The sequence below is a fragment of the Mesoplodon densirostris genome, chromosome 20, assembly GCF_025265405.1.
Source record: "Mesoplodon densirostris isolate mMesDen1 chromosome 20, mMesDen1 primary haplotype, whole genome shotgun sequence".
NCBI classification, from domain to species: Eukaryota; Metazoa; Chordata; class Mammalia; order Artiodactyla; family Ziphiidae; genus Mesoplodon; species Mesoplodon densirostris.
The window spans coordinates 13,691,875-13,705,774 of record NC_082680.1 but is presented as its reverse complement, the minus strand read 5'-3'; the positions used below and the strand labels follow the sequence as shown (position 1 = coordinate 13,705,774).

At 39.0% G+C, this 13,900-nt stretch overlaps 1 protein-coding gene across 9 annotated transcripts in view; it reads left to right on the top strand.

Moving 5' to 3' along the window:
• SORBS2 (sorbin and SH3 domain containing 2) overlaps window positions 1-13,900 on the top strand; it is a 173,760-nt gene that overhangs the window by 146,824 nt on the left and 13,036 nt on the right. For 8 of the 9 annotated variants that reach the window (XM_060085826.1, XM_060085825.1, XM_060085819.1 and 5 more), the window contains 3 exons: window positions 445-559; window positions 645-773; window positions 2,140-2,343. In XM_060085826.1, coding sequence (XP_059941809.1) covers window positions 445-559; window positions 645-773; window positions 2,140-2,343 — 448 coding nt within the window. Of the gene's footprint in view, window positions 1-444; window positions 560-644; window positions 774-2,139; window positions 2,344-5,150; window positions 5,928-13,900 lie in introns of all 9 variants that reach the window. The other variant, XM_060085823.1, reaches the window with a different exon arrangement.

Here is a 13,900-nt window from a genome sequence, read left to right as displayed (position 1 = left end):
GTTTCCTTATTGTAAGCTTTAACATATCAAAAGGAGACAGAAAGAGAGAGAGAAGTAAGTAAGTAACCAACTAGCTTCAGGACAAGTAAAACTCGGTGCAGAATGAATCCAGCCTTATGGCAAGCTTGCGGACTCCTCTACTATAAACCAATGACTAGACAGCAAGTCTGTCCCCGCCTTTAAATTTCATATTAATCTGCCTGTGATTTAAATCAGATGTGATGTTTACATTTGTTCTTTTTGAAATCATTTCTAAAGTTACAATGTTTCAAAGGAATTCTAAAAATTTTCAAGGAAAATCCTCATCTAACTGGACTCAACAGATTTTTTTCAATATTGGAAGTATATTTCCCAGCCACATACAGATCTAGCGAGAATCTTGATCTTAAGAATAATCGCCATACATCCGGAAAAAAAAAAAACATTCAAATGTATCTCTTCTAGGGAGCTGTCTTTTAAGAAAGGAGATACTGTCTACATCCTCAGGAGAATTGATCAAAACTGGTATGAGGGAGAGCACCACGGGAGAGTGGGCATTTTCCCAATCTCATACGTAGAGGTAAGTCCCTTCCCCTTTCTCCTTACATGGTGGCTGTTTCCAGGGTTACCACAGGTCAAGCATAAGTAACTGTTCTCCTTCACAGAAACTCACACCTCCTGAAAAAGCACAGCCTGCCAGACCACCTCCCCCTGCCCAGCCTGGAGAAATCGGAGAAGCTGTAGCCAAATACAATTTCAGCGCTGACACAAATGTAGAGCTATCGCTGAGAAAGGTAACCTGCTTTCTTCACTGGTGCATTTGAAAGGCTGTATATTTTCACAACTAAGATAGGTCATCTTTTTCCTTAGACATTTTTGTGTCTCCCTCATTTTCCGCAAAGGACTCCATCAGGCTGCCCTGAGTCACTGTTACCTGCCACTCCTGTGTCCTTCCAGATGAGGTCCCTGTGGGATGCAAAGCTTCTCAGAGAGACTTTCGCTCTCTGTGGTTTAGCCTGGGAGGCTCCAAATTGTCTCCAAGGGGTGCCTCGGGCTAAATATCAGGAGCTGTACATGTGGAAACATCAAAAGAAAATAGCACTTTAATACAGTTCAAAATAGTGTTCTTCTGCTGCCTTATTATTCAAAAATTATACCAAATTCAAATTTTAAACTGGGTTTTGTGGCATTGGCTTGATCCTGCAGCCAGCAGGAATAGTGACTGTAGAAAGTTCTATCATTGCAAAAGCCAGGGGTTTTATAAAAAATATTATTGACCGCTATGGCATGGCCACCCAACAATCAGAATGGATGCTGGTGCTGGCCAATCTTGATGCAGACCGGGTGGATGTCAGCCCTGGTCACAGCTATGCATAATCTAGGATGCTAGCTTTGCCCCGTCCTGTTAGCCTCACTCTTTGTTACAACTCAGAACATGTAGATAAAGAAGAAAAATATTGTGCTATCCAACTTCATCCCTTGCAGGGGTTGACTTCTATAACCCATTTCAGATACATCATCACAGCAAGCTATAGCGCACTTTCTTTTTTTTTTTTTTTGCGATACGCGGGCCTCTCACTGTTGTGGCCTCTCCCGCTGCGGAGCACAGGCTCCAGATGCGCAGGCTCAGCGGCCATTGCTCACGGGCCCAGCCGCTCCGTGGCATGTGGGATCCTCCCGAACCAGGGCACGAACCCGCGTCCCCTGCATTGGCAGGCGGACTCTCAACCACTGCGCCACCAGGGAAGCCCCTATAGTGCACTTTCTGAAGCTCCTCCTACATAAGGTCATTCCCTTGAATCTGTCAGTGATCAGATGATGGTACTGTCATCGACACATTGCAGGTTAAACTACTGTGCTTTTTGAAATAACTTACACATGTCATTTCCCACAGTACCAACATGAACATGTATAAGGCCAAATATCCTTAGGAAAGATTCTAATGCTGTGAATGGATGATTAAACCGCATATATGTTGATAAGCCATAATTTGGGAGTAAGCTCTGAGGCTTTAGTTGCATTCTCATAATGAAAACAAAACACTGGAAGTATAAGGCTTTCCCGGATGGAAAACTATTGTTTATTAGAAAACATTGACAATTATAATTTTTATGTTATCACATCTCTATTTCTAATGCATTTTCCTAATATTCATTACAGGGAGATAGAATTATTCTTCTTAAAAGAGTTGATCAAAACTGGTATGAAGGTAAAATTCCAGGAACCAACAGACAAGGCATCTTCCCTGTTTCCTACGTAGAAGTCATCAAGAAGAATACAACCAAAGGTGCTGAGGATTACCCTGACCCTCCAATACCCCACAGCTATTCTAGTGATAGAATCCACAGCTTAAGTTCAAATAAGGTAAGAAGACATTCTAGCATATTAAGTATAATTTTTGGGAGCTCAGAGTAACATAATCGGTACATGATTTTAGGACATTAGATTGCAACATCATATCTATGGCAAAGCAAAAGATTTACATGTTATGTTTCTAAGTGCCAGGTCAAACCAATATAATTTAATTTTTCCTTTGGGTGCTGGCATAAAGGTTTAAGCTACATAAAGGGAAACTACATAAAGAATCTACTATCTTAAGAGAAGCATTTTCTTTTAAAGGGCTAAGGATAGGCATTTTATTTATTCTACTTTTCTTTGAAGACTGGGTTGCTGAGCAATTACTCTCAATCCTTTATCACTGGATAATGGAACAGTTTGGTACTTTCCAATTTTGTTTGATTGGTTATAAAATTTTCCAGAATCTTCTTAGGTACATTTACTTCACTAGCAGAGCTCAGCATTTAGAGAGCAACATCATTCCTTCAGTAGTTCCTACTGCTAGAAAGGAAAGAATCTTCATCCATATCTTTGTCTTATCCACCATTCAGTCATCTTAAAAGAACTACCAGATAAATTTCAAAGCGACTGTACTTTCAAATAAAAGTTTATAAGGAAGAATAAGTATGTATCTACAAAGGCTTATTTAAAATTTAAGAAATTCTTACATGATGTCATAATATTGGCAATGTAATATTTTAGATCACAATGTTTTAATCTTTGCTGAGAATACGATTTAAACGTATTTTCAGTTTCCTAAGTTTTCTCTTAGAATACCAGATTTTACATTTTATAAATCGAGAAATGTACAAATTTCACTAATAACTAATTCGTGTTTTATTCTCACTGCTGGGGAAAAATACGTTGAAAAGCTTACGTTCATAAATTTTGAAAAATATTTAATGGTTTTATCAACTGGTAATGTATACTATGATGTCATTGGCTAAATGAAGGGAACTTCTCAGTAGTTTTTGAACTGAATCATTTTCAGAAAAATAACTGTAATGTACTTTAAAACCATGATACCCAAAATATACTAAACGTTAAATATCCTATTTTCTGACTGATATTTATAAATAGAGGAGGGAATTCATTGTGATTTATGAATCACTCTTGGACATACTCAAATCACATTTCTTGACATACTATCTTTATTTTAGGAGGGACTCAAATGTAAGTTGATATTATTTCTGATATTTCTGCCTTTAATATAGCAGAATCCAATTCTAATGCTTTTGGAAGACAAGATAATTATATGATGTTTGTATTATAGGTATATTTTTGTGACATAGGTATCTCAGGATACTTAAATTAACTTTCAGTAGAAGCAAGTCCACGGTAAGGCTAAGCACTTTGAACCCATTAACATGTATATTCGTGACTGTGGCGGTCATGGAGCTGGAGTAGCAGTAGCAGCAGGTAGTAATGGGATAGCAGTAGCCATGACGATAATGGAATTTAAAGACCTTTCCTCCTCAGCCACATAATGTTCCTAGCACTAAAGGTGCTATGTAGCCTTTAGTCTTGAATCTTCTGTAAGGATGCTCACAAGTGTTTTGTGACATTTAATCTCATTTATCCCACCCCATGGTGACACGGCATCACATCTCTGTTTTTAAAAACTCTAAATAAATTCTATTAAAGCCCCATTCCTATCATAGGACAGAAGTCAAAAGTTAAGTGGAGAGTGCACTGTGCACTGATCCATACTAAGGCCCAAGGACCAAGAGTGCTGAGCGCACCAGTGACGTATCAGCCTAAACAGTCAACCAGCAAGTGCAATCTTTCTTGAAGATTTTTTCTTTCCAAACCCAAATCATCGACCTGGAAAGAACCAAAGTAAAATGTCTTCCACCAGCCTCTCTCAAGGCCTTCATATGTGTAGCATATAGCATTCTTCCTAGTCCAAAAACAATATATAAATGTATTAGAATGTTTCTAGGCAACACTTCTAGAATAACTTTTAATGAATTTACATTAAAAATTCTGTTTTGTTCAATGTATCCAAAATATAGCGATAATATTAAGATATACAGAAGTATTTTTTTACTTCAGGAGATTAAGCTTCATAAATTAGACCTCCACTAGATTATATAAAATATCCAGCTTTTGAAAATGAGAATGGAAGCCCTAGCAGAAGTTTATTCCTGTTCACATCATATGCTCCCTTTCTTTGTCAACATTTACTTTGGATTTTTTAAAACTTTGAAATAGTAGTTATGTAAGTTCAGTCTCGTTTTGATCATGGGTTTCTGTTCTTAAAGAATATCTCTCAGAACTTATTCATTTAGAAATGTGTTAACATACAATGATGTAAAAATATTTTATGCCATGTGTTATAATCACCTCACAAACCCAAGTGAGAAAATGATGAAGGTTCAAAAGATTTGGCACAGGAAAAAAGAACACTAAACAGATTCTGGGAATAAAAAAGGTTTCATTATTGGTTTTCATTCTACATTAACATTATTTCAGAGTCATTTATATTAAATCAATATCTGGAAACCTGCTTTGAAAGAAGTAGTCTATTAAATTAAATCTCTAAAGATTTTGCTGTCTATTCTTATAATCTCTATGACAGCTTTATCTTGTCGTTTGACATTTAATAGACCTTTTCCAAATACTAGTATAAAGTATTCAGATAAATCTTTAATTAACATACTAATTATTTTATGTATTTAAATTCAAAAACTATAAGCAAATCTAGACCATAGCATAAAATATTTTTTATATTCACCATCATACCTTTCTGCATCTCTCTGTCTCTGTGTTTTAATGCATTATTATTATTTTCATGTTTTTTTTTAACTTCATATATCCTGCTCGTTTCTAAGTTGGCTTCCAGCGAACCAGTCCCCCCTCCCTTGCACAAAGCTTCATGTGGCCCAGATAAAGGAGCTCTCCAGGGAATCACCCCGGGGTGGCTGTCCCTGACAGCCAAGTGTCCACTGGCAAAGCCTTTGGCCCCAACACTACCTCCTTTTCTGGACAACTTCTTGGATGAATTAGAGAAGCTTGGTGCTTTAGTTTTACCTGCTGACCAAGCCAAACCAAATACCCCAGAGGAGATCACCCTTGAAATTAAGGAGGACCCCTCTGTTGTCCTCCCATTGCCGACAGCATCTGCACCTGCCAAGCCACCCTCCTCGCTGCTACCTCTCCCCGGCTTGGGTGTGACCTCAGCTGCAGCCCAGCCCCCTGAGGCAGCGCCGCTTCAGGATTCCAGAAAGACACCTCAAAACCAGTTTGCAGATCTGACAACAATGAGAAAGGGCTCTGCAGGCCCTGAAAAAGTACCTGAGGTCCTAGGTGATAAGTTCGTGACCTCTGCACACGCTAGTGTGGGTCCCTTGCCCCAAACCCTCCCCGTCATTGGAGAAGAAGATGAGGAAATCTATGAGGGGGTCATGGCAGGTATCCGAAGAGGGCCAGAATCTCAAGAACCAGATGCCTTGTGGTGTGGCCATGATGGCACAGAGGTGACACCACTCCTGCACATAGAGGAGGAGGAAGAGGAGAGGGAAGCTGACCGCTTAAAATTTCCAATAGCAATCCCCACAGACCCTAGGAGCCCCAAGGAAGACAGCGATGCAGCAAAAACCAGTGAAGAGGTACTCTAATTTTGCCTAATTCCTGAAGAACTAACCAGTCTTACTACGGTTAGCTAGTACAGTTAACCATATTAATAAACATCAATTTTGACACTGTCTTAGAAGGTTTCCATGCAAGAAGCACAGCACTATATGAGGTAGGGGTGGAGGGATGGATAGAAATACACCAAATTTTAACAAGATGATGTAAAGATGTGATATTATTCCATTATTTATTTATTACTATAAATCCATATTTAAACATTTTTGTAATTTAAAGTCTTTCTAATTTTAATATTCATAATAATAGCTAATAGTTGAGCTCTTACTGAGTGTCAGACAGCTTTCTAAGAATGCTACATCTTTACTTTTCAAAGCTCAGTAGGGTGGGTTATATTATTATTCCCACTTTCAGGATGAGGAAGTTCCTACACAGAGAGATTAGTTCACCTCCAGGGTGAGAAAACTATACACCATATCTTTGTAGCAGTAGCAGTTTGAAAAAGAAGGGAAGAAAGAAAGAGAAAGAGAAAGAAAACAAAACAAAAAAGAAAAATATACTGCAGTTCCCTTTCAACTCTTTCTGAAGAGGTAATTGCTTTAAGTTGGTGACGACCTAAGAGTTGAGTCCTACATATTCACCTTACAAACAAAGAACCAAGGTTCTCAAATATTTAATCTGTGAATTAAAAAGCAAATATGATTACTGGCAAATATTGAAATTATGGAACAAAATTAATGATTCATATTATGCCACTAAGCAAGTCCCTTTCCCCCATGGCTCCTCTATTTAGAAATTTTTTTTAATGAAAATCAATTTAAAAACCCCATAATTTCCAATTAAGATCTTACCAATAACAAACGTAGAGGCATTTGGTCTATATGGGATATTCTTGGGATTAAATAATGGTGAGTGCCCATTAGGCCACCGGACACCCACAAAACCCTGAGTCTTGGCTGTCCCCTAACCAGGTGAGAAAATGTCATCTGGACAAAGAACATAGCCATGTCTGCATTTGTATAAAATAAACACACTGCTTAGTAATAGAGATCATTCATTCATTGCAGTAAGTCAAACAGATTTCTAAGTCAATTACTTAAATAACTAATTTCCCCTTCAATTTAATCAAGTTTAAGATGTGATTAGACATGTGGCTTGGTTCCCAGGAACTGCTACTGCCGGCTGCAGGCAGCACCCACAGCGTGGTGCTCAGGGGGTGAGTTTCACAGCCAGTTCCCACCATGCATGCACACGCACAGACAGGGGTCGTAACTTCCCTAGCTTTGCAGCAAACTGACTATAAATTGTGATCTACTTCACAAGCAAGTTACAAAGAGTCATTGCAGGGTTTTACACTTTCTTCCTCAATGTTTAGAAGGACCCATCCCACAAATTACATTATTCAATTGTAGATTATGGGGGTTCTTATCTCCAACCGCTCATATCAGAAAAAAGTGAAACTGATCATACCCATTGGGAATTTTGAATCAAATGCAGACGAAAAAGTCAGTGCTTTCAAAGCAAGAATTTGTCATAAACGTCACACGCTCCAGGGTATTTAGTAACTTTAAAATTATTTAGGTGCGGCGGGTACTCTCTGAAAAGCATGTAACCTCATGCTGGACACAAGCATAATTGCATCTTGTCTTTCCTCAATATTTAAGCCATCTTCATTTTCTTCGGGAGATCGAACATCTGCATCCTTTCCCAGCTGTCTGCTTTCCTCCCTTCCCTTTCATTCCTCCTTGGCCACTGTCTCTGACCTGGTCCACACACTTCCTCAGCCTACCCAGCCCTACTCACCTCCACTCCTCCCTAAATACTCTTATCAACAGGAGATAAGCTCACCCAAATTAAAGGTAACTGCATCTTGAGTGTGGTTTATTGCATGTCTTTCAATGAACTTAATTAATTAGATGTACGTCTTTAGATTCGTGCCATCTTACAAGATCTAAAAAGTCATTCGATATTGGTTGCTAACTTTTAACATCATTAGCATGGCCTCTGTCCAAAAATTTGAAAGATATATTTGCATAGCAGCTACACTTAGATTGAGGAGAAAAACAAACTCAACTTCATACAAGAATAAAAAGTGATTATTGGATTTTTTTTTTAAGTTGACGGTCAGCAGGAGAACCATCCCATTCAAAGGTGTCAGCTTTGTGCCTGTCACCCTCTGTCACTTCTCAGTGGGCTCATTGCCTCCCAAGTTCCCCAACTAATCAGCAGGTTCAGCAGAGCCTAAGGGGTGGATGATCTCTGGCACTGTCTTGAGCCTTGTTCTTCCACAAAATTGAAGTAAATTAATGAGGATGTGGAAAGGAGGCTTCTTTTGTAGCAGTTAACAAAGCATCCATCTCTGAGACTCGTTGGCTGGCTGGTAGCTCTGCTGGTGTTTAACTCCCTCTTAGGATACCATGATAAAAGATTTTTTTTTTCTTTTTTTTTTTCTTTTTTTGCGGTACGCGGCCCTCTCACTGCTGTGGCCTCTCCCGTTGCGGAGCACAGGCTCCGGACGCGCAGGCTCAGCGGCCATGGCTCACAGGCCCAGCCGCTCCGCGGCATGTGGGATCCTCCCGGACCGGGGCACAAACCCGTGTCCCCTGCATCGGCAGGCGGACTCTCAACCACTGCGCCACCAGGCAAGCCCAATAAAAGATTTTTAACAAAGTTAATGACTGGCCTTGGAAAGAGATTCAATGACCGCCACAGCATGAAATCAATCCATCTCAGAAAAGTTTTACTTCTATGTCCAGAATGATCCTGAAACCTTTTCCTTTAGACAAAAGGACTTCAAATAACGACTCAACCTCACACTCAATCTTCTCAACTTGAAATGAGAGCCTCTGCAGATAAGTAAAAAAACAAAACAAAACGAAGGCTCTGGTACAGTCATGTTTTTGAACTAGGAAGCACCAACACCTGAGAAATGCCATTTATGCAATCTTCCAAACCCCCATCACCAAATCTATCCACCAAAATAGTCCATCTACGTGAATTTTATCTTACGTAGAAAAGGAATCTTTGAAAAAAATGTAGTATATTTTAAAGGCATTTTGCCCTTTGAGGTTTTTATCTTAGCTGGCAGGAAATAATTAGGAAAATTTTAAATAATAATAATTCTTTAGATAATGTCTGAGACTAAGAATTTGCCTTTTTTTTCTCTCTCTGTGGTTCTCTTTTTAAGGCCAAAATATTTATTCCTTGCCTTTCCCTAACTTGTTCTTCAGCCTTTATGCTCAGTCAATAAGTGGGCAAGTAACTTGAGAATCGGCCTTCTCTAATGTAGAGAGATGGAACACATCACTGTAGTGTCAAGGACAAAACCAGAATTTAAACAGGTTTATTCTCCTGCAAGAACCAAGCTCATCTCATACATTCTGTATGTTTCAGTTGTTCACAGAATGGTATGAGAGAATGGAGATATTCACAGTAACCATGTTTTAAAAGAATACTTTAATAACTACATCAAAAAACTAACTCCAGAAAAATGAGGTTTTTTTCTCTTTTTTATCTCATATTTGAGAGCAAATGTTAATTTTAATCCCCCACTTTTTCTGAAAACCTTATAAACCTATTTTTTACCCACAGAAAGAATATAAGTTGACTGAAGTTATGCTTGTAAGTATACATACAAATTGAATCAACTACAAATTTTAGGCATTATTATAGTTTAATCCACATCTGACACAGTAACAAACTGATGTGAATCCTTTAAGAAGGCTTCCTATTTCTCTCATTTCAAGAATGTTAGAAATTTTGCTCATTACAAAGAAGGAAAGTAACCTAGCACTAAAAGCAAAGAGAAAATAAAATTTTAATAATGTTTTAATAGGCATAGTATAGTATGCATGAAATCATTACAATGTTATCAACCCCTATCAGCCATTGTTTTACTTAACTCATGTTAATTTAATGCAATTTTGTTCTTTTAAAGTATTTTCTGAGATAATGTAAGTCTGTCATATGCAATCCAAAATCTTCCATGGAAGTAAAAGTTACCACAACTTTATAGATGATGGAAGACTGAAATGTACATATAAATTATGAGTTTGATATATAAATCAGAATCCAATATTTTCTCTAGTCTTTGAGCATCTTTTAAATATTGGTTTTTCATAATACAAATTATTATAATCCTCAGCTTTGCTGTAAGCTGAGCTTCCAATTCCATCTAAGAATATTCTATAAAAGAGTCTTGCAGCAATGTGGACTCAAGCTGCAGTGGAAGCGCTTTGTGAACAGAGAGAAAGACTCTTTCTTGGGTTTCTTCCAAGAAACTCAGTTATTATGGTCCCAAAAGGAAGTCTCCTCACCCTAAAGCCATCCCACTGGAAGGTAATCCCCTTGAGCACAGTTTCCAACAGGAAATTAAGCCCTGATTCTTCCTAATATGTTCAAATGATCTTTCCAGTTGTTTATCCACATCATTCCAACAGCTACTTTTTTTTCTCTATGAGTCTTGATGTTTATAGAACCCTTGTATTAGTCAAGATTGGGGCAGCTGCAGTGCCAGAAGACTCAAAATAATCAGAGCTTAAACAAAGTAGAAATATATATTTCTTATGCAAAAATGTAGGGCATCCAGGGTTGGTATGTGGCTATACAGTCATCAGGGATCCCAGGAGATTCCATTTTATTTTGGCACATCACCATGCTCAATGAAAAGCTTCCACTGCATGGTCCAAAGTGGCTGCAGCAGCTCCAGCAGTCCCTTTCTCATTCCAGCCAGCAGGAAGGAAAAAAGGGGAGGGAAGCTTATGTCTTCTTCCTTGAAGGGCATTTTCCAGAAACTGCACATATACCATCTGTCAGAACTTACCACATAAGTACATCTAGATACAAGGAAGTTGGGAAAATAGACCTTATTCAGAATGGCCGTATGCCTACCTAACATTTGGGATTCTGTTACTGGGATGACAAAGAAGAGAATGGATATTGGAGAACATGAAGCATTCTCTGCCACAAGCCTTAAAAAAAAATGCCTGATGCATTCCATCCCCAGAGACTGAAGATATGAGGTCAATCATTACTAATTATTATGAACTTTTTCCTAAATGAGAGTTGAGAAAAGCACATGCTTTTAGTTAAAAGTCCTTTAGTCCTGCTAAAGTTCCCATAAGCCAAATCATATACCAGACAGTACATTGCTAGGTCTTGTCCATGAATGGACAGAAAATAAAACATACACACAAGAAAGGTTAGTTTACTCACTGTCCTATTAAAAATCTTACTTTGAAAGAACACCAAAATAGTCACAAGGTGTTTGGAGTTAGAACAATATTCTGTATTTAATTATATATATTTCACAATTTCCCCCAGAAAAGCCTTTTTTTTGGCCATGCTGCAAGGCTTGTGGGATCTTGGTTCCCCAACCAGGGTCTGAACCTGGGCCCTCGGCAGTGAAAGTGCAGAGTCCTAACCACTGGACCGCCAGGGAATTCCCCATATTTTCTTTGTATGTGTTTTATTAGAAAATTTACCTGTGACAAATGATTGACACTGTCTATGAAATTTGATGGATATGAAGCAAAATTTCCCTGGCTCTTACCTTGCATCTATTCAAATAAACACAAAGAAAACAGGTCAGATCTGAGAGTATCTTTTTTTTTTTTTTTTTTTTTATTTTATTATTTTTTTTTATTTTACAAATTTAATCAGTTATACATATACATATGTTCACATATCCCCTCCCTTTTGCGTCTCCCTCCCACCCTCCCTATCCCACCCCTCCAGGCGGTCACAAAGAACCGAGCTGATCTCCCTGTGCTATGCGGCTGCTTCCCACTAGCTCTCTACCTTACGTTTGGTAGTGTATATATGTCCATGCCGCTCTTTCACTTTGTCACAGCTTACCCTTCCCCCTCCCCATATCCTCAAGTCCATGCTCTAGTAGGTCTGTGTCTTTATTCCTGTCTTACCCCTATGTTCTTGATGACATTTTTTTCTTAAATTCCATATATATGTGTCAGCATACAGTATTTGTCTTTCTCTTTCTGACTTACTTCACTCTGTATGACAGACTCTAGGTCCATCCACCTCATTACAAATAGCTCAATTTCATTTCTTTTTATGGCTGAGTAATATTCCATTGTATATATGTGCCACATCTTCTTTATCCATTCATCCGATGATGGACACTTAGGTTGTTTCCATCTCCGGGCTATTGTAAATAGGGCTGCTATGAACATTTTGGTACATGTCTCTTTTTGAATTATGGTTTTCTCAGGGTATATGCCCAGTAGTGGGATTGCTGGGTCATATGGTAGTTCTATTTGTAGTTTTTTAAGGAACCTCCATACTGTTCTCCATAGTGGCTGTACCAATTCACATTCCCACCAGCAGTGCAAGAGTGTTCCCTTTTTTCCACACCCTCTCCAGCATTTATTGTTTCTAGATTTTTTGATGATGGCCATTCTGACTGGTGTGAGATGATATCTCATTGTAGTTTTGATTTGCATTTCTCTAATGAGTAAAGATGTTGAGCATCCTTTCATGTGTTTGTTGGCTGTCTGTATATCTTCTGTGGAGAAATGTGAGAGTATCTTGAAACCAATTGTTAAGCATTCTATTAAAGACATAAAATTTCTTGTAAGTGTTCTTAGCCATCCACACTGCATTCAAACGTCTTCCCTATGCCAACTTCCCTCTATAAGTCTCTCTCTGCTCTGCCTGTGAGTTCCCTAGTAAAGCAGCGACTGATGCCTGTGCTGTGAAAACTCGGCGCCGCCAGAAGAGCTGTCTGCAGACTGTTAACCCTTCCTGCTCTGCTCTTCATCGGGAGTTTGGCATGCTGTGTGTGCATGGAAAAAAAACAAAACAGGAAAGCTTCTCCGAAGGCTGGGTAATGAAGATGAGAACTAATTAACTTCTTACGGCTTTTCCAGGCTGATTTAAAAAGCGATCTACTTGTCTTGGGTAAGCCTCCGCGTAGCCCAGTGATGTCCTGGAGATCCTGCAGTTCACCAGTCAGAGGGCTCAGCGGTTCCCACAGGGTAGGATCAGACGCCCCACCTTGAGCCAGGCACCCTGGCCACCCCTCCACCATCAGTGGGCTGGCTCTTCCTTAGTTGTCATTGTTGTGCTTTGCCAATGAAGTAGGGCTGGAGGTACCGTTGAAAGGAAATGACCTTTCTGATGATGAAGAGCTTCCCCTTTATGTGTGTGCGTAAGCTTTCCAAAAGCGACAAAGACATGCCCCAATTCTCCTCTGTACAAATAAGGGTGTGGTATATGTTGTCTTCCACATCCATCTCGTGTAAATCACTGCTTTCCCATCACTATTTCTAGTGCAAAGAATAAAGCTGCTGCCAATCATATACTGAACTCACACCCTTCCAGGGATGCTTGCTTCTGTGTCGTTCAGTTTATCTGGATTTCTTTTAACCCATGGCCCTTGTTGTAAAATATCTTGTTGCTCTGCTGACATGTGCCGCATTCACTCCATGACCCTTTCAAGCCAACTCTGTTTCTCTGGACTCCAGGGGCTCCCAGTCTCTTGACAGCTCTGATTGAACTTAAAGGTCAGATTACTTTCCCTTTGACTACTTAGTTCTATGGCATCGACAGCCCTTGAAAATGAATGGATTCTAATTGGTACCATCAATTCTGAGGACGGCAGCCGAGGAGTTTGAGAATTTTCATCTCTGCCTGAATCGGTCCTTTCCCATTTCTATTTTGATGGACACTGGTTTAATCTTACATGCTTCATTACATGATTATGGCTCTGCAAGCTTGTAAGGGCTTGATGACAGATTTCCTTTTCCGTTTTTAAGAAATGTAGATACTTCTTTGTATTTAGGCCATTTTTGTGCTTTTTGCCTTGCCTAATAAGACCTGATTTTGTTTCTGAGGCAGAGATTTGTGTTGCCATAGAGAATGAGGAATGTTGATTGGGAGAGTTTCTCACAGAAGGGCTTTCCAGAGCCAAAAAAAAAAAAAAAACCAAAGAAAACTTTTTCCAAAATTAATATGGCCCATCCATAAATTCCCA